Consider the following 25,720-nt stretch of genomic DNA (forward strand, 5'->3'; position numbering starts at 1 on the left):
CCTCTCATACTGGAAGTTAATCCAGCTCCACACATTCATACTAACTTTAACTTTCATTTTTCTTTTCAACGGTTTCCTTACATCAATACTAGCCCTAATTCTCATCGAGCTCCCCTCCATCATCCTGTTCACCCGATTATCATGACAAACGAAGTTCCCCAAAAAGTTACCTACATCTTCTCCCAAATTTTTAGAAACTAAACCCAAAGGAATATCAATCAAATGAACCCACAAATCCGCCCTCCATAGCTCAACATCAGTCGGCGATTCACCCACTACCAATTGCCGACAAATAAACAAATGAAACTCGAAAGTCCAAGGACCATCGTCTAGCACCCTTCTCATATCCCATTCATGAAAAAACTGAAACAGAAATAATTATGTTTCGCCTCAGTAATTCGGACTCCTTTCACCGGCTTCCAAATAGGTGGAAGAACCGTTTTAACCGCAGCACAGTTAACATGTTTTTCTGTAAGGAATCTTCCCACTAAGCACCACTTATAATCATTTGACTCCACTCCAGTCTCAACACCAGAAAAATCTAACCCTTCTTCTTCCTCCTCCTCAACAACCAGACGACCATTAAAATCAACAGCTCCAGCAAACGCAGCCATGGAAACAAAACCAAAAAATAGGGTAAAAAAAATCACAATAGACTGCACTCTAAGAATTAATAAGAACGTAACCAGTTTGCATGCAAGCAACAAAACTGGCCAATAGTAAAATATATAGGTGGGGAACAAATCTCTCAGAATTGATTGAAGAAAATGATTGCACGGTGATCAATAAAGATGGAAAAGCACCACTTGTCGCCTAAGCACAAGACTTTACTTTACTTGCCAAATTGCAAGACTGTTAATTATATAATATATAGATGCTTAAATTGCAAGGAATGAAGTGTGGTGGTTTCGTGGTTTGTAAAAACCTTAATCTATCGGTTAATTTTTAAAGAAAGTTTTATGTTTATTATTATTTAATTTAATAATAACTTTAATTTTAAATATATTTTACTATAATTAGCAAAGACATATATATGACTAAATAATCATTCAAATAATATATAATTTAAAATTAAAAAATAAAAAACTATTAAAAAATAAAAAATTATCTATTAATTTAAAATTAAAAAATTAAAAACTATCAATTAATTTGAATAAAAAAAATAATAAATAATTTTTTTCTCGTAAATAATTTATTTTTTATAATAAATTATTATCATATAATAACGAATGTGCATTGCAATTTGCAATTGCAAGTAGGAGAGTTTTATATGACTAGTTTCGCATTACGTGCTATGCACGTGGCTCGTAACGTAACTTGTTAATGAACATATTAGTAAATTTATTATAATTATATTAATTTTTTATTTATAATTAATATTAAATTAAAAATTAAGAATTTTTGTAAAAATAAATATAATATATTCGGTTATTAAAAAATTTGTAGTTCAATCAAACTAAAAGATAGGTATTCCTACTAATTTGGAGACAATTTAGTTATATTTTACATACTAAAGACTAAATTAGAGATAATTTAGCTACCCATTCTAATTAGAACTTTAATTATAATAGTGATTGATTAAATAACCAATTAGTTAATGACAATAAAACCTTTATTTAGTATTAAATTGAAAAGAATTATTCAGTAAATTTGCCTGTTCCCCCCCCCCCCATCCGTGCTTTTATATATAGTATAGATTATTTAATTTATTTAATCACATTTCCACTTAAACACCAAAATAGATAAAGTAGAACACTTTAATTTACCTTTGTTCTATCGGATGCAAATAAATAAACATCTAAATTTTAGCTAGTCATTTGTCTTAAAATTTTAGGTAATAATTAATCTATTACACTTTTTTTTTCATTTTAGTAACATTTCTTTAAGACATTTTAATATTAACATAAATAACACAAATTACACGTCTTTGATCACATTTGAACACCTATGCAAGATACAAGTGAATGCATTAAATAAAGATAGAACTTGAAAAAAAAAATGATAACATCAAAAAATAATTTCGTTCAAAAAAAATATACATATATATATTTGAAGTATCTATATTAAATTAGATTGAAAGATAAGGTGTCAACAGTAATCAAATGACCAAATCGAAGACATGTTAAGATGTATTTCTGTTCAAAGAAAATAACGAAAATGGAGATGAGCACAGCACTAAATAAAAATTTATAATACAACAACGTCGAACATGACCTCTTACTAACTAAATTAGATTATTTCAAATACAACTTAACACCAAAATGCTACATGCTGATCTTGCAGGAAATCCCCAAGCGTGAAAAAAATGTCGGATTAAATTATCGGTTACCATGCTGATATAGGATTATGGAGATGAAAAATCGACGCATCTTTTGATCAAGTCGGGGCAGAATTCAAGTTTGATATATTCTCAACTTAATTCAGATATATCGCTTTCAAAGAATGCTTTATGGAGGGACCTCACGCACTGCTCTGCTTCATCGTCGTTCACGATTAACGAGATATTAACCTAGATGGAAAAAATAAATCACATAGCTGGTTATGAATATTCTCAGAGAGAAGAAGGTTTCTTAAAACCAAGGCTCAAGCACTGGATGCACCTAACATGTGACTCCTGGACCTGGATCCTAAACAAATGCAGGTCTAAAAGTTGCTTTAGAGTGAGCAGGCATGCATTTTGCAGTATAATGATAAGAATACAGTGAGCTGAGAAACTAAAATAGTAGGCGATACCTTGGATGCACCCTGCGATATCATTTGCACGTTAACGCTGTTGGCTCGGAGAACATTGAATACCTGCCATAACAGCAACCCAGTAAATAACAAGGGGGAGAAAAAGTGCAGATAAATAAATATAGGACACGAGGAGTAAAAGGCAAAATCAAACTACAAGACCTTAAAATATAAGATCCCTAGAAATTTCAAAATATAATCATCTACTTAATCATATTATGATGTGTCAGGGTGACACGACATTATAAATACTATAAGGCATCCAAATATATGGGTTTTACTGTATTTAATCAATCAAAATAAACTTTACTGCAGCCAATTTATGCGATTTATCAGTAGTGTGGAAGGGTTATAGAGAACCTTTTCCAATATCAAGGATGACCTCTGAACATTTCCAATCAGAGAAATAATTGATCGGTGCTGAAGGAGATTGACAACTGCAATTTTTTCGAGCTCTTCCACAACATGGTCGAGTTCCTGAACAAGAAAGGGAGCAGAATAGCACAACAGACCGCATGTCAAAAGATTACATTTCTAACTAAAGTTTCAAAAACCTGAACAGCCCCCCAAAATTTAATCAAAGATAAAAAAAAAAACCATACGCTTGCCTGCTGAATGAGTTCCCTGCTCCAAAGCTTAGATGGGTCCAGTGTCAAAGATATACTGACTTCACTAGTGGCTACAACGTCCACTGATATGCCCAAATCTTCAAAGGTAGAAAAGACCTGATGGAAGAAAAAGTTCTTATAACAAAGTTGAGACCTCGAAAACAAAGGAATTAAAATAAAATTTAGCTTTCTTACCTTGGCAAGAAAGCCAAACTGACCAAGCATGCGCGTGCTAACAATATCCAACATGGTAACATTACGTTTCAAAACAATGCTAGTTAGTACTGCCTGAAATACAAAGAACAAAGATTTAATGCGGTTTGACCGTGGCCAAAAGAAAAGCATGTTGCTCATTCTGATACAAACCTTACTCATATCCCTTGATCTGGTGATGAGAGTTCCAGGAGCATTCGGATTGTAAGAATTCTTAACCCTAACAGGAATATCACCCTCCCTAGCAGGTCTCATGGATTGAGGATGCAGGACCTGCAGAAGGGCAAAAACTAACAAGATTAGAAAAGTCCTGTTTGTGCTGCCTAGCATATTTCCATCAAAATTTTCTGCCAGTATTTTCTGGAGCTCAGATCAATAGACCATTTCTTGCATCTGCATGGATGGTTCAATTGACTGCACAGCTTGACAGACACAAATCACATAAGAATCATTTAATGCAATTGAAGCAAGTAGTCTTCTATCATATTCCGCAAGAATGATGAAAAACAAGAATTTTAACATTGTGTACTCCAAACATAATAAGAACCACGTAGCTTGTAGCAACATGTGTGTTCTCTAAAGAAGTTAGATGCAAAGATGCATCAAACCGAAAATCCAAACTTAGTCACCTATCCAACTTGAGTATTGGAAATAAATAAAGAGAAGTCGGAAAGGCAAAGTTCAAACATTGATGACTCTGGCACAAGTTGCAAAGACAATTGGAATTGAATTAGCACCAAGGATTTACACTCTCAGCCATGTCAAAAGCTATGATTGATACCTGTGCACCAAAATATGCAAGTTCAGCTGCCTCGTCAAATGTTAGGTATGGCACAGGTTCCGCATGTTGATATATATTAGGATCGCAAGTTAAAACACCATCAACATCTTTCCACACCTGGCATGGAAGGGAATAGATAAAACTTTCTCTGAGAACAAAAACACATGCATAGCAATTTTTAAAATACTGTACAACTTTGTTGAGAATTGAATTAATTGCTCTTTTATGTTTCTCAAGAAAAATAAACATTCAGTAGCAAGATGTTATATATACATGCTCATAACATTATCAGAAATTGCCACGAGCCTCACACTCTTCTGTCCAGGTCTGCATTTATCTGAAAAGCTCTAGCAAGCCCAGCACTTTTCCAAAAAAAAATAAATAACGGAGAAAAAAACACTCATTGTTCATGTCTGCATTTACCTGAATCTCTCGCAAGCCCAGCGCTTTTCCAATGGTTGTGGCGGTTAAATCACTGCCACCCCTACCCAATGTAGTAATGGCGCAAGACTTAAAGCCCTAAGAATTGAAATTGAAAAATATTAAAATTACAGCATGTCTAAAGCTGTCCTAGAAACTCTTCATTTTGAACAGTTCATTATATACAGAAACAAGATGTCCTAGGCATTTAGCATGTAAAAAGACCTTGCCGAGGAAGCCGGTAACAATTGGAATTGCAGGATTACTACTCCAATCGTCACACAATCTCTTTTTAACTGCTGGGTAGGTTGCTTCTAGGATGTCTGCATTAGTGAAGTCATCTGTGGTGCTAAAACCAATATCGAAGGCATCATACTGGGCAAAAAAAAAAGGTTTTATTAGCAGATATTAGGAATGCCATTTTCCTAGTGCACAGAATAAGACAATGTATGGGCATAAAAGACATGACCAATGTTTTTTTCTTTGCTCATCTTATTTGTAAGTCAACCTCCATCAAAGTTAATCTTCAGTTCCCCATGTAAAAGAAAACAAAAACCCATGACCGAAACATGTTACAACAGCATGTCTGCACACAATGTGAAATAATACACAACATTCTACATGAACAAATTAATTGATAAAGTGAAGTCATATACCCATCTTTATTCTCGAAAAATTTAATGAATTACTCTTCCTTTCTTTTTAAAATATAATAATCTCTGCAGATCACAAAAACTTCAAGCAGCTTTAAAAAAACAGCTGCTTATCTCTATAATAAGATGGCTACGTTTAGACGCTTCATATTCTATGTTAATAACCTGATTGCTAATATATTACACCCACCGTCCCACAAAGATGAAAAAGTTGCACTTTCACTAGAATTAAAAATTTGTTTAATTATAATTAAGTTATTAAGTTTTTTCAAAATACCTTTTAATTTTTCTAAAGTGAATCATTATGCATTAACAGTTTAAAACCAAAGCCACTATATCAATGCATATGATAAGATTATAAGAGTATTTAGATTATTTTAAATTTAACTAACATCAAAATTAGCAACAAATTCTATCTTTATGGGACCAGATTTTTTTTATTTTTACGAGATGGAGGGAGTATTCTAACGAATATATCAACATACTTGACAGAATAGAAAATAAATTGAAATATAACAATCAGAAACACTTATCTTACTCCTAATAAACGAGTGAAGAAAAAGAAAAATAACCACTCACTTGGCGTGCTTTTGCGCCAATTTTATTCAAATAAGCTGCAAAAATTCTTGTGGACATGCGTTCCCCAAAGGAAACCAAGTAGTCTCTTGTACGAAGAGTCAACTCTTTCATCATGGCAATTCCCTTCAAAAGTTGCTCTAATTCTTCAAGATGAGCTGCAAAAGAGGAGATATACAGTGTAAGCAATTTTCCCACTTGGCAACAGAGCCCATACATATAAGCACAAATCAGACTTACTTGTTATAATCGAATCTTCTACTTCCAGCTCTTCTACAGTTCTGATAAAGTTACACAGTGCAAAAGTGAAAAGACATGGAACTGAAGTTTCTTTGTTTGTAAGAATGAAAAGCAATAAAAAAGGTATACTATCACTACCTGAGATGCAACTCCTTAATGAAGCTCAGCTCATTGATAGTATCCACATTGGTAACACCGCAACATACTGCCTTTTCTCCAGCCTAAAGTAACAACCAAATCAAAAAATACACAACAATATCAACTCACTCCAAAACAAAAATCAATAACCGAGAATCAAATAAAACACAGATACCATACTCTACCATCAAAAGCTTGTTAGTAGTCTTTCCCATAGCAGATAACACAATGATAGGCCGCTCATCAGGAAAACTAAGTATAAGATCAGTAACTTCTCTCATTCTTTCAGCAGACGCCAAAGACGAGCCACCAAACTTCATTACACATGTTAATTTCTTCTCCGCTTCACCATTTAAATCAATAAGACTCGCATTCGTCCTCTCAAGCAAATCAATACCTCTCGAGTCACAACTAACTCTCAAAACTCTAATACTACGACTATTACATGAAAATTTCACATTCCTAAAAGCTCCGCAATCCGCAACAGCCACGGAATTGCGAAAGCTAAAAGCTCGGCAATGCAACGCAGTTCTCGGTAGAACCGGACAGGCAACTTTACCACCAGCGCTGTAAAAATGCAACGCAGCAGCCATAACAATAATGACAATAACAATAGAATTTAAATTCAATTAACTTAGTTTCGACGAATTAAATGAGCAAAATCACCTTCAGGAACTCGATCTGCGTAATTAAAATTAAACGATTCAGCTCATGAATTGAACTTGAAAACAAGTAGAGCAAATTAAAATGAGATAAAAAAAATTACCGTGTGACCGAGCTCCGAAGAGAGGAAAAGAAAATGCAGAAGCTAGGGTTTAAGGTTTAGCGACGAGAGAAGACGGAATGTGTTAATTGTGACCGGAAATGAAATACTGCTATACTATTTAGCGGCGGCGCTTTTTTTTAGTTTTGATTGAATGTCCAGACTCCAAAACGTGTTTTCAGTTGTTTGTTTGTTGTACTCTATTTTTGGAGGCGATTTGCTAATGTTTTGACGGTCAGGATTCTAGATTGGGTGGTCCAGTTGTGATTATATAGAGTTGAAGTTGTAAGGATCTGACGGTGGAAAGATGTGTTTTCTTTCACGAGGTGTTTTTAACGGTTGAGATTATAACATTTTGAGAAGATTTGTTGTAGGGGTTCGTTTGGGGTAATTGATTCTGGAGATCACTCAACTTTACAAATATATCAAAATGATCACTGAACTAAGAAACGCTATAAAATGATCATCATACTAAGCATTTCCTTACACAGGGAAGTCACTATCCCATTTCCGATCACTTTTATCACACGTGGCAGCCGGATTTTTTTATAGTTCAAATCACAAGCCATTATCATCTGAAAAAAGCATAATTCACTCCTCAACTTTGCAAATATTTTACAAAATAAAAATTAATAGTTTTGTTTACATTCTAACCATCTTCTACCTATTTCCTACCCATCTCAACTCGCGACTACCACCCACCTCCGCGACAGTTCACCGCCGCCTAAGCTCCTCCAGATGAAGCACCTCTTTGTCTGGTTCAAATCCAAACGAAATCCATGATCTTTTAGTCGGGTCCAAAGCCAGACAAAGAATCATCTGGGTTTGAACCAGACGAACCGAAATACTTATAAGAGATCAGTTCATACAAATTAGAGAAGAGCAGTGAATATTAAATGGAAATGAAGACTACCCAGCTTCTAAAACAAACGAAGAGACAAAAAATTGAAAGAAAAAAGAGTGAAAAAAGATGTAATCATTAGTGAATTCAAAAGCAGAGTCATTGAGTAGTTGCGATTTCAAGACATTATAAACCTCCAAGAACTTGGGTTTTGGATCTGTCATGTTCGGCTCTGTAATTATGAATATGAAGTCTGATTTTTAATTTTATTTTTGCTATTGAAAGGATAATATTGGTTCATGAAAATGCTAGTGAAGAGAAAATGCGCCATTCTTGAAACTGACGTGCAAATGTAAGAGTTTATTTATCTACATAACATTTTAATGTTTTTTATGAGTTTAATTTGACATTAATTGGCTATTCAAGTTTCAAATCAGTAATGAGTTTCATGTATGATCTACACCTATGCAACATAAACTTTGTTGGCTTAATTCGTTGTTTTTGGACAGCTAGCATGTAGAAGATGGGTAGGAGGTGGGTTGAAGATGGTGAAAATCTGAAACAAAAAAATTAATTTTTGTTTTAAAAATTATGTGTAAAGTTGAAGGGTGCAAATAACCTTTTTTTAGATGATGTGGCTTGTGATATGGACTCCAAATAAAATCCGACTGCCACATGGGATAAAATTGACCGAAACTCTCTTAGTGACCTCCCTATGTAAGAAAATGTGTAGTATGATGACTATTTTGTAGTGTTTTTTAGTTCAGTGACCATTTTGATATATCTGGAAAGTTGAGTGACCTCCGAAATCAATTACCCGGTTCGTTTGTATTTTAAACAAGGCAAAAGTCTCACTTTAACCCCTGAAATCAGACCGAAAGAATTAATAAGACCCTAAGGTCGAAGTTGGCTCAATTATCACCCTAAAGTTGTCCAAAGTGGTTCATATCGCACCAAACGCTAACTCTGTTAGTTTTTTTCCGTCAAAATCCTTAGAAAAAAATTTCAAAAACATCCTTGATGTTTAAAATATTTACCAATTTTACATTTATGATTTTTTTATCATTTTTACCCTTTTTTCATTTAAATATATCTAATTAAATAATATTTAAAATAAAATATTTATTAAAATAATCAAAACTCAACTATACACTTCGAAAACCTAATTAAACACGTCAAAATCGAATTAAACAAATTGAAATTCAATTAAACCAATCAAAATTCAATTTAAACTTAATTAAATCTAATTAAATCAACTAAAATAAAAATAAAAAAATTCATAAAGCACCACCAATTTTTTCTCCGAATCTACCTCCGATTTTCTATTCCCACATTTTAACGACCGCCGGATCTTCTTCTGTCTGTTCTCCCCATGGGAAGAACAGTGGGGCGGAGGACCGCCGGAAATAAATTTCGGCGGTCTATAGATGGAGGTGGTAAAAAATGTCATTTTTTCCGATTTTATTTATTTAATTTTTGGTCGATTTTTTTTTGCCGAAGGTCATAGAGATAGTATTCGGCGGGTGTGTAGCGGCGGGCAGGTGAACTACATTTAATTAGGTTTAAATTGAATTTTGATTAGTTTAATTGAATTTCGAAGCGTTTAATTTGGTTACAAAGTGATTAATTGTTTGATTGTTTAATAAATATTTTAATTTGAAACATTATTTAATTAGATATATTTAAATGAAAAAGAGGGTGAAAATGGTCAAAAAAATCATAAATATAAAATTGGTAAATACTTTAAACATTAAGGATGTTTTTGAAATTTTTTCCTAACGGTCACGTCATCATTTAGACGGAAGAAACTAACGGTGGTGCGATGTGAACCATTTTGGACAATTTTAGGGGCCAAAGCAAGCCAACTTCGATCTTAGGGTCTTATTAATTTTTTCGATTTGACCTCAGAGACTAAAATAAGCATTTTGCCTTTAAACAAACCAAAATGAACCGAAACTAATTTTAACTCTATATTTATTTATTTAAACAAGTTGAATATAGATAGAATTTATTCGTCTCGTTTATGTTCACGAACAGCTTGTTAAGAGTTTGTGAAACGATTTGCATATAAGCCTGATAAAGAGTTTGTGAGCTGACTTGTATATGAGCTAGATAAAAATTTCGAGAATCAACTCTTTTTTTATAATATAATTTTTTTGTTTAAATAATTTATATTTGTTAAAATTATTAATAAAACAATGTATTACATTGAAGTTAAAATCAAATCATCTAGTAATTTCAGCTTCTTTTTTTCTTTTGAATATCAAATAACAGATACAATTTAGCCAGTTTTGAAATCACCAAAAAACATCTATTTTACTTAGAAGATGTTACATGACAATGGACTAAAATTCTTAATATTTTGTGAACTTCATAAAAAAAATTATTAAGCTGAAGTGATGGACTAATCAATCTAGAATTAGTTATATATGAATAGTTAATTGTCAATTAGTGGTATGCAATTAGCATTCAAAGCCAAGAATTGCGACCATTCACATTGAGAAAAGGGCATCGGCCAAGTGCCCAGCCGCCCCCTACTATACACGACAATTTTTCAGACTCACCAGCAACTCAAGTCTACTAGATTAGTGGGATCCATTGTAAAAATAATTTCCAACTTTTTATTTTTTATTTGATAATGAACAGAGGAGAAGCGTTTGTGGGAGAAACTGAATCCACAACAAGAAAATAAGTTTTATTGTAGATAACGTGAATAATAAAAATTGTGGATAATTGAATCAAAAAACTTATTTGTTGAAAATAATTTAGGTTTTTTTATAATTTTTTTATATTAAGAAATCCCCTGAAACGTTTCCTTATAAGTTTGTGAGAATTTCCACGCAGTTTTGTCAAAGTTTCCGTGCTTCATAGCATTTCAGCAGTAAATCTAAAAGCAAGCTTCTTCACTAAACAAGCTTTCAAGAAATCCTTAGCGTCCTTCGAAATCTGAGATGGAATTCACAGCAATCATCAATCTTTTTCAAGACCTCATTAGTTGTGGTATCAACATTTGAATCCCAAACCTTGTTGACTGTTAACATCTAAAAAATAATGCACCCGAGCGCCCAAATATCAGACGGAGTCTCCTGAATTCGATCATTATGTTCTTGTGTTAGTGGTGCTTTTGAAGTTGTAAAGGTATCATCTCGAACACATTTATCTTGTTTGATCAGAGTCATTTGCAATACTGATAACATAAGCAATCTTCTTCTCCAGCTCTAGCTTGTCGGCTCCGACAAGCTTGTCTAATTGTCTCCCATCTTTCAGACAGAAAAATGTTGGGGTTGATTTAACGTCCCATGAAGAACTAAGCTCCTGTTTCAAGCAAACAATTAAGTCCATTTATCAGACATGTAACATTAATTTCGTAGAGTCTTGACAGAGCTATTTTTCACTTACTCTGAGCTCAGTAGTGTCTATAATATGATGGAAGAATATCTGTCAGCAAGATCGCAGTAGATTGGTGCTATTGATTTACTTGGAGAACACCATGATGAACAGAAATTTACTATGATCTGTTGAAGGTGGAAATCATTAATGAGAGAAAGGAATATATGTAGAAATACGGAAACAAAAATAACGGACAGAATGACATTTTCTATAAGAATATATTATAAATATAGAGTTTCGAAGTTTCAAAACGTAAGACTAGAGAAATTTCCATGCAACATAGGATGCACATGCATTTCAGAAATGCTGAGAGAATTAAGAGATTGGCAATACTTACAATCTTGTCTTGTTTAGTTGCTTCATATAACTTTTCCTCCCATTTCTGAGCTGATTGAAGGATTTTGGAAGCAACTTTTCGGGAACATGTAACATATGGCCTTTGAGGACCGGTGTAAGAAGAAACAATGGACAGCATATAGCCTAAAGGACATAAATATTCTAACACTGCAAACATGTGTTGCAAAAATAGCAGTCACACCGTGACAAGCATTGCTTTGAATAATTACTCCATTTCATACATTCAACTAAAATGAAGAATTGACTTTGTCATTGAAGACAAGTGATTAGCTGATCTAGCAGAGAGGAAACTTTACAACTCCCACAAGAACAAGTCAAAAATAACAAATTCATATTCGGCTAAAAGAAAACCAGGCTTCATTTGCTGATGGCAGAATTAACATTTTAATCATAACAGCCTTTATCTAATCACAAACTAAAATAATCAAAACAAAACTTAACCAACAAGTAAGAGGAAAAGTAAATGCAGAACATTTTAATTTATCGTTTCTGGAAGTTAAGAAACTTGATACCATATGCAAACACAAAGAAGAATATGAGAATCCAACCGATATGCACCACAGCAACAACTCCAAGAAAATCGTGCTCAAACCCGAAGTTTTGTTTGAGAAATTCCTTCACGGATACATTAGCAGCTCCAGGTACTTCAACAAGAGTTTCCAAATTACCCAGTTGAGATACTATTAACCCATAGAGTGTCCAAGCTAGAGGACATGCCCAATAATACCATCTCCACCATATAGGCATTAACTATCACACATTAGTAAACATTTGTAAATTGAAAGTATGAAGTGAAAATGTATTGTTTATGGTCAAGAGGTTAAGAATTTATACCATCCTAGGAATGATAAAACCGGAGAAAAGGCTCCATAAGCCTATGAAGAAGGACACGACAATGGCAGCAATTTGGTGATTTGGAGTCAAAGCAACAGCCATCATCCCATACATTGTGAAGTAGAGAAAGCTGGTGGCGAAGAAGTAGAAGAACCACAAGAAGTTTCCCACTTTCCACTCAAACCCAATCATCGAGAAAAGGATAAGACAGTAAATTAAAGTTTGAATTGCCACATATATGACCTCTATAGCCGCCTACAGATATACAAGTTGTTTCCTCATGAGTAGTATGTCTTTGTAATTATCCCATTTTGTAAACATGACGATATGAAAAATTAAATAGTTATGATGCACGGAAATTTTGAGAAAGTTGCATTCAGAAACTCATGCGAATTTTTTTAAGGGCGTTTCCATAAATAATAGTATAAACTAGATACGCATTCCTTAATAGGAAACCCGTTCTCTAAAAAAATAAAGAGTTGCCTATAAATTAATAAAAATTTCTGATTTCTCACCTGAGCAAATGCATAAGGCAGTGCTGAATACATTCCAGCTGCCTTTTCACGGTAGAAAACTGTTCTTTCAATAGCAACAACAGGCTGAACAGAAGAAGTATTGGCTGCACCAAGGAAAAATATCGCAGTATACATGGCTCCCAAGAGATTCATAAGATCTTGCTGTTTAGATCTGTGAACAGAAAGTTATTCACTTGAGCAAAACAAATATGACACTTTTGTTATGTGACGGAATTCATGACTTACATTTTCTGCCCTTTGTCGTAAAATATGATACCAAATATAAGTCCAATGACTACTGTCGAGAGGAATCGGACAGCATTATATTGAGGGTTTCTCCAATAAGACCAATGCTGTTTCCAAAAACAGGCCTTGCATTGCACAAGTAATGTTTGTGAGTACTTGGTTGGGAAGTAGAGATCCTTAGAGTCTGATGGTGGAGCACTAAGCTCTTTGATAAGTTCTTGATTCCTCCTACAAGTGTTTGAATAATAGAAAATAAGTAAATAAAACTAAACCGTTTTCGCCATTACTCTCAAACAATGGAATGATATTTAGACTTACTGGTAAAGAGTGGAATTGGCAAAAATTTCTGCAAAATCTACATTCTGTTGTGCTTCAAAAGAAGTAGTACTTATATCAAGCATCCATGTGGCAGGGTTGTAGCCTTCCTTGATCTTGGGAACTCCAGGAATGGCCTTGTATTAAGTTAAGAGTATCAGTGTAAAGCCATAATGTAAAAATATTATTAGTCTATGAATCTGCAAATGAGTTAACGAAATTAAAAAGGAAAATACAAATTGTCAAGTACTCACTTCAAAATATTCTATAAGCTTGTGAGAATGGCGACCAAGGGGTCCGGCATAAATGAGTTGACCACCTCTTTTCATCAACAATAACTGCAAGCGGCAAAATATTGAGTTATATCATCTTTAATGGGGCAAAGAAGAAACATAAAAAGAAAAACACAAAATTAGAAAGTCTAGTAAAATTAAAATATACCTCGTCAAAAGACTCAAAAATGTCTATGCTTGGCTGGTGAATTGTGCATACAACTGTTCTACCTGTATCCACAGTGTTTCTAACAGTACGCATAACAATTGCAGCGGCTCTGGCATCGAGGCCCGAAGTTGGTTCGTCCATGAAGATTATTGAAGGATTAGCAACCAATTCTACGGCTATGGTCAGCCTCTTCCTTTGTTCTGTTGATAGACCATTTACTCCTGGAAGTCCAACTAGGGCCTCTCTTATAAAATTTAGCTCAACCAACTCCATAACTTCTTCAACAAACATCTATATAAGTCACAATCATTAGACAAATGTTTACAATATAAATAGTCGGAAACAGAGATTTTATGAGTGAAGAAAATAGTAAATAAAAGAAGTGGATGAGAAATGTTACATGCCTTTCTTGTTTCCGTATCTACATCTATAGATAGGCGGAGCCAGGCAGAATACAGGAGAGACTCATAGACAGTAACATGTGGCGAATGGATATCATTCTGTTCACAATAACCGCTTATACGAGCAAATGTTGATTGGTTCTTTGGGTACCCAGAGATGCTCAAAGTTCCTTCAATATAACCAGTGGTCTTTCTTCCAGCTAAAACATCCATTAATGTAGTCTTCCCAGCACCACTTACACCCACCAGTGCTGTTAATATCCCTGGTCTGAAAGAGCCACTAACATCTTGCAACAGTTGAAGGTGCTTTTCTTGCACACCTTCCTTTCTCATTCCCTGTAACGGAAAACCAATATTTCATCTCAATGTTGCTCCTTACAATATATATACCATTTTAAGAGTATTATATATTTTAATTTGCATAAAATATGAGCTCGGAGTATTATTCATAACTCCCATATAGTGGAGGAAAAAGTGCTCGTAGCTTTATGCAAAGTTGAACAATCGTCTCTGGTAATATGTATGGGTAATGAGTGAAATCTAAAATAAAAAGTAAAAGAATAATATAATGACTTATTTCAACTGTTATTACCGTTTTCTAATTCAAACCCCCTTGCACTAGTCTTACATGGTGAGTAACGTAGTAAGTGCATAGAAGAGACTTGACATTAGCTTACATTTATAGTAGCTTACGTTTTTTTATGAACAAGCAGCGATATGAAAACACAAGAGAATGACATGTTATATAAGCAACGACTTACAGCAGGCATATCTACGTAATAGTTGATATGGTTGAACGCGAGTGAAAGGGGTTGAAAGGGCAAAACCATTCCTCTTTTGGTTATATTACTTGAAGCAGCAGAGCCATCTGAAGAATTTCTAATTGCCATATTAGTACCTGCAATCATTTATCATAATTTTAGACAATATATTACGAGTCTGTGACATGTAGTAGGACTAAGATTTCTCAACTGATGTCTATCTCGTACAACTATAACTTGCAGCAATATATGTAGGAGGTTTAGGCAAAGATTTAAACCTTCTTCTCCATGTTTTCGTGAGTGCAAATCATCCTTCTTACTTTTATCGGCAATGACAGCTTTTGAATCTCCAAATGCTGCAACAAAATTGAATTTTGGCACAAATGATTTTACCAACATCAACATATACACAAAGATCCTTAAGTGAGCTTGAGATAAGATGACTAACGATTCAAGTAGGTTAATGCTGCGATAAATAAAATGTTGAATAGAATAGAAAACCCAAATAGTGCTCCAACGCAAATCCAAAACGAGTAGTCATCAGTAAAGAAGCCTCTAGCTTTCAGAAGGACTTTGCCAACTGTAGGTGCATCAATCCTGGGGTCTGGATTAGGCTATATTAGGCAACAGTTAGTGATATAATTTAGACTGCACATTAATTTATATACCAAATAGTATGAAAAATATTCCAAAAAAGTACACGAACAACTTACTGCACTCCATCTTTCATCTAAGAATTCATTCATGACAATAGCATTCTGCCCATACATCATAGGAGAAACATAGTAGCCCCATACCATCCAAGGTGCAATATCGTCTGTTTTAATATTAAAAAGTGTGCTACCAAATCATTATTTATTATAAAAAAAACACTAACGACTCACAAATTTTATTAAAATAAGAACGCAGCAATAGCATATCAACTTGTAGGCTAATGCTTTGACGTAACTGCAATATCGAAATAGTATAGAGAAGTTAGTTAGCTACTTGCCTCGAGCAACTACAAATCCTCCAAGCAAAAAAACCAGAAGCAAGGTGAAGCTACCAAGTGTATTTGCAACAATTTCTGTTCTTCCAAGAGCAGCAATGAACCGAAAAAGGGACAGAGCCATCTGATGTACACCAAAAAATGCTAGGAACTGTCTAAAAAACCTGATCAAGTAAAGTATACACAACAATTGTTAATTCCAGTAGTATTTGAATCCAGAAATTGTTCGTTTCTAATTGATGTTAGTGAAAACACAGCAATTGTTCAAAAGCAACAAGAAAGATTGAAACCAATTACCTGGTGGCAGATGGAGCAAAACCAATTGTATAATATGTTAGACAAATCCATATTCCTGATTCCAAGAGTGACAATGGGATCCTAAGAGCCCATATTGGTAAAGCAAACGCCCATGCTGGGTAAAATAAGTAGTCCCTTTGTTTGTAGAAGACAGGTAGCCTGAAAATGGTCAGAGCAAGTTCCGCGATTCCATTAAACATCACATTAAGTAGACTGAAAAATAGGGCTCCAAAGAATTTCTGTCCATCTGCAACCGTCCCCACTTTCATTTCTGTCCTCAGGAACATAGTGAAAGTGATTATTGACATTATTGTTATCTGAACCGTCTTGAATATATAGATAAAGGAATTTCGCTTCATCAACAGCCATTCCCGTGAGAAAGACGCCTTGAACAGTTCCCAATTTGAAATCCCATACTTATCCATCACTACTGCAGCAGGGTGAGCTCTTTCTTTATTGTATGCAACACTAAGATCTGATTCAAGTTGTTGGCCAATGTGGAAAGAACTAAAACCTTCCACAAAATTTGGAACTGATATAAATGTGTAAGGTTGATCCTTCTTGTGCCAATATTGTTCTTGGTCCTTCTGGGAAGTTACTTCTTGCAGAAAATCAGCAACTCCTTTCCTTTCGGGGCATTTAAAACCCATATATTCGAAGAATTCTAGGATATTTCCACGAGGACCTTGATAGACAATCTGGCCATCTGAAAGTAAAATAACATCATCAAAAAGTTCAAATGTCTCTGGTGCTGGCTGCAAGAGAGATATGGTCATGGTTACATCCATAATATGAACCATCTGCCTCATGAATCTACAAATCTGAAAAGTAGTGGAACTGTCCAGCCCCGTTGATATTTCATCCATCAGAAGTACTTTAGCTGGTCCCACTAGCATCTCACCTGTATTCATTAAGGATGGCAGCTATCAGAATGGTATTCAAGCTAGCAAAACTAAGAGAAACAACTAGTAAGAAGATATCAAGGCCATGTATTATATGGGTAAGTTCAAAATAGCTAGTAATTAAGAAGACAACAATGCCATAAAATAAAATGGAGCATAAAATCCAAGCCTACTAGCTACAGGACCAAGAAATTAAGATTAGTACAATCATTTCTAATTTGGACTTATAACCAAAGTATCCAGACTAATTATAGAATGAGTGTGCATCTTCTGCATCGAAGCAAATTTTAGATAAGAAATGGTATTTTTCATGTTTAAACCTTGTCTGCGAATACATACCGGTGGTCACACGCTTCTTTTGTCCTCCAGAAATGCCTCTTCTCATCTGATCCCCAACCAGAGTATCCGCACAAATATCCAACCCAAGTAACTATTGAAGATTGAAGAGAAAATTTGTCTTCAAATTCGAGAGAGAGAGGAACAAGAAAGAAGAATGAGATGGAACCAAATCAAAATACAGAAAACAAACCTTGAGAACATAATCAGTAACTAAACTAGTTTTTTGGCCTGACATTGCTGTGGCTTTCATGTAGGCATCAAGGTCAGGGTCTGGCTTAATTCCTGCAGCATTCTCACGTCTTGAAAGTTCTACCAGCATATCATATCTTGTCCCCACACCTAAATTGCGGCCAGCGAAATCAAACGTCTCTCTTACTGTCATCTCCCCATGGTGAACATCATGCTGACTAATATAAGCACAAGTTCTCTGAGGAATAAACTCATGCAGTTCATGACCACAATACGTGATTCTTCCCGATTTCTGCACGCAAATAATCGAAGATAAATCAACTCATGAATCATGATAGATAAAGAAGAAACCATTTCATTAGGAGACTGAATATACCCTTAGATCCTTATCAAGTTTATCAGCAAGTGCCAACAACAATGTTGTTTTCCCTGCACCCGGAGGACCAAGCAGCAGGGTCATTCTGCAAATTGCAGTGTAAGCAGGGTCATCAATTTCTTCCAATCAAACAACAATTTAATGTAAATGTACTCCAAAAATACACAAATTTAAGGATCCATTTTAATGTTACATGTCACCATTAAGTATCTATCTTGACAATTTGCCTGTAAACTGCAGATTTAAGCATATGTATATCATCGTTTCTTATTCAAATTGCAGTGTCATAATATACCTCGACGGTTTGACAATTCCACTGATATCTTGAAGAATTTTGATTTTTCTTTTCTTAGATGGAGCCAGCCCGATCCACCCAAGAACACTCTATTAGAAGATTAATATATGGAAATCAGAAACAATCCAATAACAGTTTACCTTGATTACTTATAATTAGAGTTCAACCAGATAAACAAAAAGCTTAATTTACTTGTGTTGTATGAAATAATTATTAGCAAATAAGAAATACCTCTATTGAGTTTAAAATAACATTAAGCAAAGTAGGAAGAGCTCTGCTCCCCACACGAACATCTCCTTCCACTGATAAATGCTCATACCTAACTTCAATCTTCGGAATCTCAATTCCCACCCTGAAAACAACAATTTGATATGTAGTCAGAACCGAAAAAAAACTAAACGAAAAACCAATAAATTACAGTTCAAATGATATTATAATAGCGCTAGCGTTCTGTTAAGGTCGTGGATTCATTTCCTCCCACAACCGCTCCCTCGTAAAATTTGGTACCTGTTAATTCTTTCTCTAAGTCTCAAAAGAAACCTTTCGTTGTCATGTTCAGCATCTCTCAGAATACTTTCCATTAACTGTTGCTTATCTTGCATTCCAAGTTTCCTAACATCAAATTCTCTGATCTGAATAACACTTCCATTATCAACTACTTGTCTCAGCATTCCTTTTCTTAATCTCTCATACGTCGGTAACCGCTCTATCGCCGCCCACCGGAGCTCCTCCTCCTCATCTTCCCTCCTTCCACTCCGGCCAAACACTTCAGGTGCCGCTGTCCAGCTCCGCCTACTGGACGACGCAAAACTACTCCTCCCGCTTCCTGATCTCGTTATCGCCTCCGCCATTTCCGGTTGCTGGCACTCGATAAAGTAATGAAGAGAGAGCGTGAGTTTATAGGTTTGAACTTTGAACCTTTATATAATAGACGACGACATCGCCCTGTTCAAGTTAGTTTCTAGAAAGGGTGTTTTCGTCAGATAATTAGGAGATTCTGAAAGAGAGTAAATTTGGGTAATCTGCTTATGAATTTGAATGGTAAAGTAAAATACTACTACTACTTAAGTTAATTGAATCTCTTTAAAGTAAAACGATTGTTTCTAGAATAATCCTTTTAAAGTAATGTAAAAAAGTAAAAAATACTAGTAAAATCTACTTAATTGAATATCTTTAAAATTATCAATTTGTTTCTAGAATCACTTTATTTTTTGAGTAATAAACATATCAAAGATTTTAATCACCTAAACTTTTTATGAAAATAATTAATAAATTTTATTTTTAATTCAAATTATATATTTTTAAATGTATATAATAATTGTTCATTTCTTGAAATAAATATACTGAAAAATTGAACGATTATTTGGAAAAGATTTGTCTTTATTCAAATTGCAAATTATTTGGAAAAGAAAAACATGAAGTGATTTTTATCATCATTAAAAAAATTGAGGAAATTAACCCAAGTCGGGTGAGTTGGTTAGGCGCTCTCCTAACTTAAGTGAGATTGCGGGTTTGAACCGTACTCATATATGCAAGTGTTTAAAATTTGGGGTCAGAGTTTTGCCTCCCGCAAGAGACCTACCCGGCTTAAGTGGAGCTTTATCTAGATGTAAAACGCTTAAAGTTACCGGCTATCTAAATTTTAGACCTTTTTTTCATTTCATACTTTTTTATATATCAAAATAACTTTATTTAGTTTTTTTAATTTCAAAGATATCTTTTTTATTTTTTCACGTTTTTATAGCGTGTTATGGTGTCTTTGTGACGTTTTTATAGTGTATTCTATGGTTTTTTTAGTGTAAATACACCATATAAATATAAATCAACTCGTTGTATACGAAATTAGTAGCAAAAATATCAAAAAAAACACCATAAAAATATAACAAGAGAACAATTATACTAACAAGAGAATAATATATCTATAAAAAATCTAAACACAACAAATGATGTGTTAAGAAATAGTTGGATTATTTATTACAATTATGCCACGTGGCACATCATTTGTGGACGGCTTATAGTCCTACATGGTGAACTCGGTTCACCTAAAAATTTATCGGATTAATGAGATACAATTGTATTAAATATATAAACTGTTGTTTCTACTCCTAGTTCAAATAACTAGAAGAGTTTGTTGCATCCTGTATACCAAAATATACTTTAGGGCAGTGACATCTTTTCACGCCTCAAACTTCATCATCTCTTGTGATCTCTAACACCCTGTTCATCTAATTTATACAACAAAATCTAAAAACAGGCTTCTTCACTAAACAAGCTTTCAAGAAATCCGCTGCATCCTCCGAAATCTGACTAGGAATTTTAGGCAAATTCGCAGCAACCACCGATCTTTTTCAAGACCTCATAAGTTGTGGTATCAGCATTTGAATCCCAAATCTTGTTGCCTGTTAACCTCTCAAAAACAATGCATCCGAGCGTCCAAATATCAGACGGAGTCTCCTGAATTCGATCATTATGTTCTTGTGTTAGTGGTGCTTTTGAGGTCGTAAAGGTGTCATCTTGAACACAATTATCTTGTTTGATCAGAGCCATTTGCAATACTGATAACATAAGCAGTCTTCTTCTCCAGCTCTAGCTTGTCGGCTCCGACAAGCTTGTCTAATTGTCTCCCATCTTTCAGAAAGAAAAATGTGGGGGTAGATTTAACCTCCCATGACGAACTAAGCTCCTGTTCCAAGCAAACAATTGAGCTCATTTTTCAGACATGTAACATTTATTCTGCAGAATCTTGACAGAGACATTTTTTACTTACTCTAAGCTCATTAGTGTCTATACTTAAGAATATGACAGAAGAATATCTGTCCGCAAGATCGCAGTAGATTGGTGCTATCGATTTACTTGGAGAACACCATGATGAACAGAAATTTACTATGATCTGTTGAAGGTGGAAAATCATTAATGAGAGAAAGAAATATATGTAGAATACGGAAACAAAAGTAACGAACGGAATGACATTTCTTATAAGAACATATGATAAATGTAGAGTTGCGAAGTTTCAAAACGTAAGACTCGAGAAATTTCCGTGCAACATAGGATGCACATGCATTTCAAAAATGCTGAGAGAATTATAGAGATATTGCCAATACTTACAATCTTGTCTTGTTTAGTTGCTTCATGTAACTTTTCCTCCCATTTCTGAATGGTATTTACTTGATGAACACTATCACATTTACATATACATTTTACATGTTCAGATTGGCTATTGCTCATGTCGCCATCACCATTATTAATTTTATGACAACATATACAACCCTGCATAATTTATCATCAATTTGTTAAATACTATATAGCACCGAAACAGAAACGCCGAAACAAGAGAATAAAAACAAAATGTGGAAACGTAGGACTTGAGAAGTTTCCGTGGCGTATTCAAAGAACCTCACCTTGCTCCAACAATGTCCCATTCTTTATTGAGCCCAGGTGATAGATTTTGCACTATCTCCCTGTAAAAGAATACCTGATAGAGGTTTGCAATGTCATTTTCTTGAGAATAAATATTAAAAAAAAAACAGCAAATTAAGGCATAAATTTCTCCTTATTTCCCGAGTATTTCAAAATATTGCAGATCGAAAAACGAAAAGGTTGACGAATATTATTTCTTGCGATCACATTGATGAATTTATGAAGAAACGCCAACAATTAAAGATCAATTCGATGATGAACATCATAGAAAAAGAAAAAAGGATTAAAAATGATGAAGAGATTAAGAAAATGCTACCTGTGAAAACAAATAATTATATGGAAATGTAATCGCTCTTATTACTTGATCAGGAAGGAACCAAGAATTGACTTGCAGAGATGATAATTCAATTCTATATATTCTTAACCTTCTTCAGGTTTATTTATGACACAAATTTGTAACCATGCATAATCTAAAAACTAAATTTCTGGATTAGTTGTGGATCAACAAATTTAGTTGATATTAGATCATTTATATAATCTAATTGAAGGGCTTTTACATTATTTAAACTATAATCAGGTTTTTGATCATTTACTTTTGGTAAAATGTCATTATCTACCCACAACTATGTTCCATTTGTCAAATATACCATAATTTTAAAATTCTATCATCAGTATGGTCCATCATTTTTTCAAGTGTTGGATGACATGGCATAATATTTTATGTGTCAAATAGGATAAGTTTTAGACACGTGAATGTACAATATTGCACTAAACAAGTTGTGGGTCTATTCGGTAAAGATCGAAAAGATAATGGATCAAATTGACAAAATTTTAAAATTATAATGTATTTGAAAAACGAGCCATTGTGAGCATATAAGAACATTTTGCATTTAGTTTTCAGTTGATTTAATGAAAAATCTGGTCAGATTTGTAAGAAGCTCAAGGCAAACATATTCTTGTTTCATGCTAAACATAGGATTGCTGGCTAAGTATTTGCAATTTGTTACTATGGGTGAGGTAGAACAGTCAGGCCTTATTGCCCAATTCAAAACAGTTGCGAGAGTTTTGTGCGGAATAATGAGACAAATTGAAGGTGGTTTTCAAAAGATGAAACATACTTTTACAGTTTTACTAACATTTTTATTGCACGAAAATTTGTCGAATCTCACGGTTTCAGCTAGGGGTGAGCACGGTTCCGGAAAATTCGGAAATTGACAAATCTCTGGAGCCAAATTAAAAATTGGGGATATCAAAAACTGGATCTCCGGATCCGTACTAATAATCGGTTCGGTTCAGTTCGGAGATTTTATTTTTCGGTACGGTTCGGTACGGGAATTTAGATTCGGTCCTAATAGTTCTGTACGGATATCACTAGAACCACGGATATTGTTTTATTTTAAATATGATCTCTACTTATAATACAATATTTTGACTTTTAAAATTAATTAGTTACTTATTCATTCATTTTTTTATATATTAACTATCACAAAAAAATAATCATCACTAAAATAAAAAGGTACGACATGTATATTATGGTTCGATTTAATATTAAATTTTTGATTATTTGATAAGGTTACTTTTATCTATTATCAAGACTAAAACTATATCATTTTTGTTAAACTATGTAATTTTTTTTTTTTCCTTAGCTTTGCTTTTGGCGAAACTAACAAACCGGCATCTAGCTTAAGATACCCCATTTATAGAAGAATACCGACGGAACTGAGCTTTCTCTAATTGGACTAATTTGTGAGCTTCCTTGTTCAGTCCCCTTTTGATCCATCTAAATTCTGTGTGATTGAAGGAGTTAGAAAGTAGCCATATATCTTGACAGAGTCCCCATGCGTCGGTTATTTGGCACGCACCTGAGTTAACCGATTTGGAGACCTGAATGGCATCCCCCTCGAAGATCACGTTATTCCAACCGTTGAATTTCGCCCAACTGCTTGCTTCTCGAAGCGCCAAGAATTCCACAATCCCAGGGTCCCACATCCCTCTGAAGCTACGAGCAAAGCTACCTAAGGATTGACCAGAATTATTGAAGGCAATCCCTGCCACTGAGCCCGATTGAGTTTCCTTGCTAATTCCTCCATCATATTGGATAGTGATTGCGTCGCTAAGAAGAGGGGATCTAGATAGATGTCGTGTTTTACACTTGCGAAACTTCTTTTCTGTGGCTGTGACTTTGGAGAGTTGGGCGGCATTAGCTTCATCATAATCCTTCTTTGACTGTCTCGCATAGGAAGTTGTATCTTCTATGGTCCATGAACTGTCTTTAAAAACCGCCGAATTTCTGGCTTTCCAAATGGACCAAGCGTTAAATGCAAACACTGAGAGGAACCACTCTCTCTCCGCTGCTGAATGAAGGTTTGATAAGAAGTTGGACCAGATGACATCAAAAGTCTGGTTTGGAATTTGCCCCGAGATTAGATGCAGATCGGAAAGGAACCAGGTGCGACGGGCAAAGTCACAGTTGAACAGCATGTGGTGAATATCCTCCTTCTCGTGGCAGTGTGGACAGTTTAAATTGCTTTTAATCCGAAAATTAAGGCCCTCTGCAATTGGAATTCCTTTATGGAGAAGCTTCCAAATGAAAATTCTAATTTTGCTGGGAATCTTTAGCTGCCAAAGCACTTTCCACTCACTCTTGCGAAGCGAAGGGAAGTAGCTGTGGCTATCAACACCAGCATCTTTTATGAGCAGCTCCTTATAGTAGCCGGACTTCACTGTATACTGCCCGTCTTTGGTGAAGTCCCAAACTAGTCTGTCGGCTACATGACTGTAGGGGATAGGAATATTTAGAATGGCTGCATAATCTTCTTCATCAAAAAGACGAGACACCAGAGCGGAGTTCCACTTACAAGTGTCCTCATTCATTAAGTCACAAACCAGCTGCGGAATTTCATCTGCTGTAACGTTGCCACGAGCCGACAGTAAATAATTTCCTTTCCCAGGGATCCATGGGTCCTGAAGAGTTCTAATCCTTGTGCCACTATTACACTGCCATCGCAGACCGTGTAGCAGTAGATAGATAGAAAATAATGGATATGTAAATTCTTTATATTGATTTTAGAAAATATTTTTAATAATTATTAAATATTTGACAAATTCATATAATTTTCATTGAAATATATAAGTAATTTTGTTTTTATAAAAATTGATTATATATATATATATATATCAATATTTTTAATATATATTATTTAATTTTATAAAATAATTTTAATGTTTAGTAATTTAAAGTTAATACGAATATATTAATCAATATATATAATCTTTCGGTTCTTCGGGTATAAATTCAGTATTTCGGTTCAATACGGTTCAGTTCGGTTCTTGATACGGTTATTTATAAAAAATCCAGAACCGTACCAATAAAATTTTCGATGGTTCGGTTCGGAAAAAGTCAATAGTCAATGAATATTTTCGGTCCGGTTTTCGGTTCGGTTTTAAAAATATTGAGGATCCGTGCATACCCTTAGTTTCAGCATTTCAGTTTCAAAACTCTTCTCCAACTCCAAAACTTTATATTTATAACTTATTATGTATAAATATTTTGTCATTTTCTATTTCAGCATTTTCTACTTCAGAATTTTCAGTTTCTAAAACCCTTAGTTTGATGAGTTGGTGACACTAAACAGAGCAATTAAGGCATAAACCGGACTCGAGTTCAGACTAGTCTAATGGCAAAGATACT

The 25,720-nt window shown here is 34.4% G+C and overlaps 4 protein-coding genes and 1 pseudogene across 5 annotated transcripts; all 5 read right to left on the reverse strand.

Annotated features, from left to right (window-relative positions):
- Nucleotides 1-2,103: 2,103 nt before the first annotated feature.
- On the reverse strand, nt 2,104-7,362 carry LOC126682261 (aspartokinase 2, chloroplastic-like). 2 transcript variants are annotated; one of them, XM_050377869.2, is made up of 14 exons: nt 7,129-7,362; nt 6,548-7,043; nt 6,363-6,445; nt 6,225-6,265; nt 5,988-6,142; nt 4,981-5,130; nt 4,759-4,854; nt 4,336-4,452; nt 3,708-3,827; nt 3,537-3,629; nt 3,342-3,458; nt 3,094-3,210; nt 2,734-2,796; nt 2,104-2,509 (listed from the first exon to the last, which is right to left on the reverse strand). In XM_050377869.2, exons 2-14 carry the CDS (start codon nt 6,953-6,955, stop codon nt 2,411-2,413), a joined length of 1,659 nt encoding a protein of 552 aa, XP_050233826.1. In that variant the 5' UTR covers nt 6,956-7,043; nt 7,129-7,362; the 3' UTR covers nt 2,104-2,410. The 2 variants fall into 2 exon arrangements, with proteins under 2 accessions (XP_050233826.1, XP_050233825.1); XM_050377868.2 differs by having other exon boundaries at nt 3,336-3,458.
- A 3,411-nt stretch (nt 7,363-10,773) lies between these two features.
- Nucleotides 10,774-11,944, reverse strand: LOC126683339 (thioredoxin H4-1-like; annotated as a pseudogene).
- Nucleotides 11,945-12,047: 103 nt separating this feature from the next.
- On the reverse strand, nt 12,048-19,644 carry LOC126683337 (ABC transporter G family member 39-like). The gene is made up of 20 exons (XM_050379196.2): nt 19,120-19,644; nt 18,844-18,964; nt 18,613-18,701; nt 18,318-18,402; nt 17,943-18,233; nt 17,753-17,843; nt 16,512-17,412; nt 16,218-16,378; nt 15,940-16,043; nt 15,675-15,840; nt 15,505-15,582; nt 15,227-15,363; nt 14,469-14,801; nt 14,065-14,355; nt 13,878-13,961; nt 13,627-13,760; nt 13,309-13,536; nt 13,063-13,234; nt 12,548-12,802; nt 12,048-12,463 (listed from the first exon to the last, which is right to left on the reverse strand). Exons 1-20 carry the CDS (start codon nt 19,461-19,463, stop codon nt 12,194-12,196), a joined length of 4,335 nt encoding a protein of 1,444 aa, XP_050235153.1. The 5' UTR covers nt 19,464-19,644; the 3' UTR covers nt 12,048-12,193.
- A 935-nt stretch (nt 19,645-20,579) lies between these two features.
- LOC126683338 (thioredoxin H4-1-like) lies at nt 20,580-22,562 on the reverse strand. Its single transcript, XM_050379197.2, has 5 exons — nt 22,346-22,562; nt 22,011-22,084; nt 21,718-21,879; nt 21,380-21,502; nt 20,580-21,295 (listed from the first exon to the last, which is right to left on the reverse strand). The coding sequence occupies exons 2-5, from the start codon at nt 22,029-22,031 to the stop codon at nt 21,137-21,139; spliced, it is 465 nt and encodes a 154-aa protein (XP_050235154.1). The 5' UTR covers nt 22,032-22,084; nt 22,346-22,562; the 3' UTR covers nt 20,580-21,136.
- Nucleotides 22,563-23,712: 1,150 nt separating this feature from the next.
- LOC126680641 (uncharacterized) lies at nt 23,713-25,514 on the reverse strand. Its single transcript, XM_050375789.1, has 2 exons — nt 25,500-25,514; nt 23,713-25,026 (listed from the first exon to the last, which is right to left on the reverse strand). Exons 1-2 carry the CDS (start codon nt 25,512-25,514, stop codon nt 23,713-23,715), a joined length of 1,329 nt encoding a protein of 442 aa, XP_050231746.1.
- Nucleotides 25,515-25,720: the final 206 nt, after the last annotated feature.

The sequence above is a fragment of the Mercurialis annua genome, linkage group LG5, assembly GCF_937616625.2.
Source record: "Mercurialis annua linkage group LG5, ddMerAnnu1.2, whole genome shotgun sequence".
Taxonomy (NCBI): domain Eukaryota; kingdom Viridiplantae; phylum Streptophyta; class Magnoliopsida; order Malpighiales; family Euphorbiaceae; genus Mercurialis; species Mercurialis annua.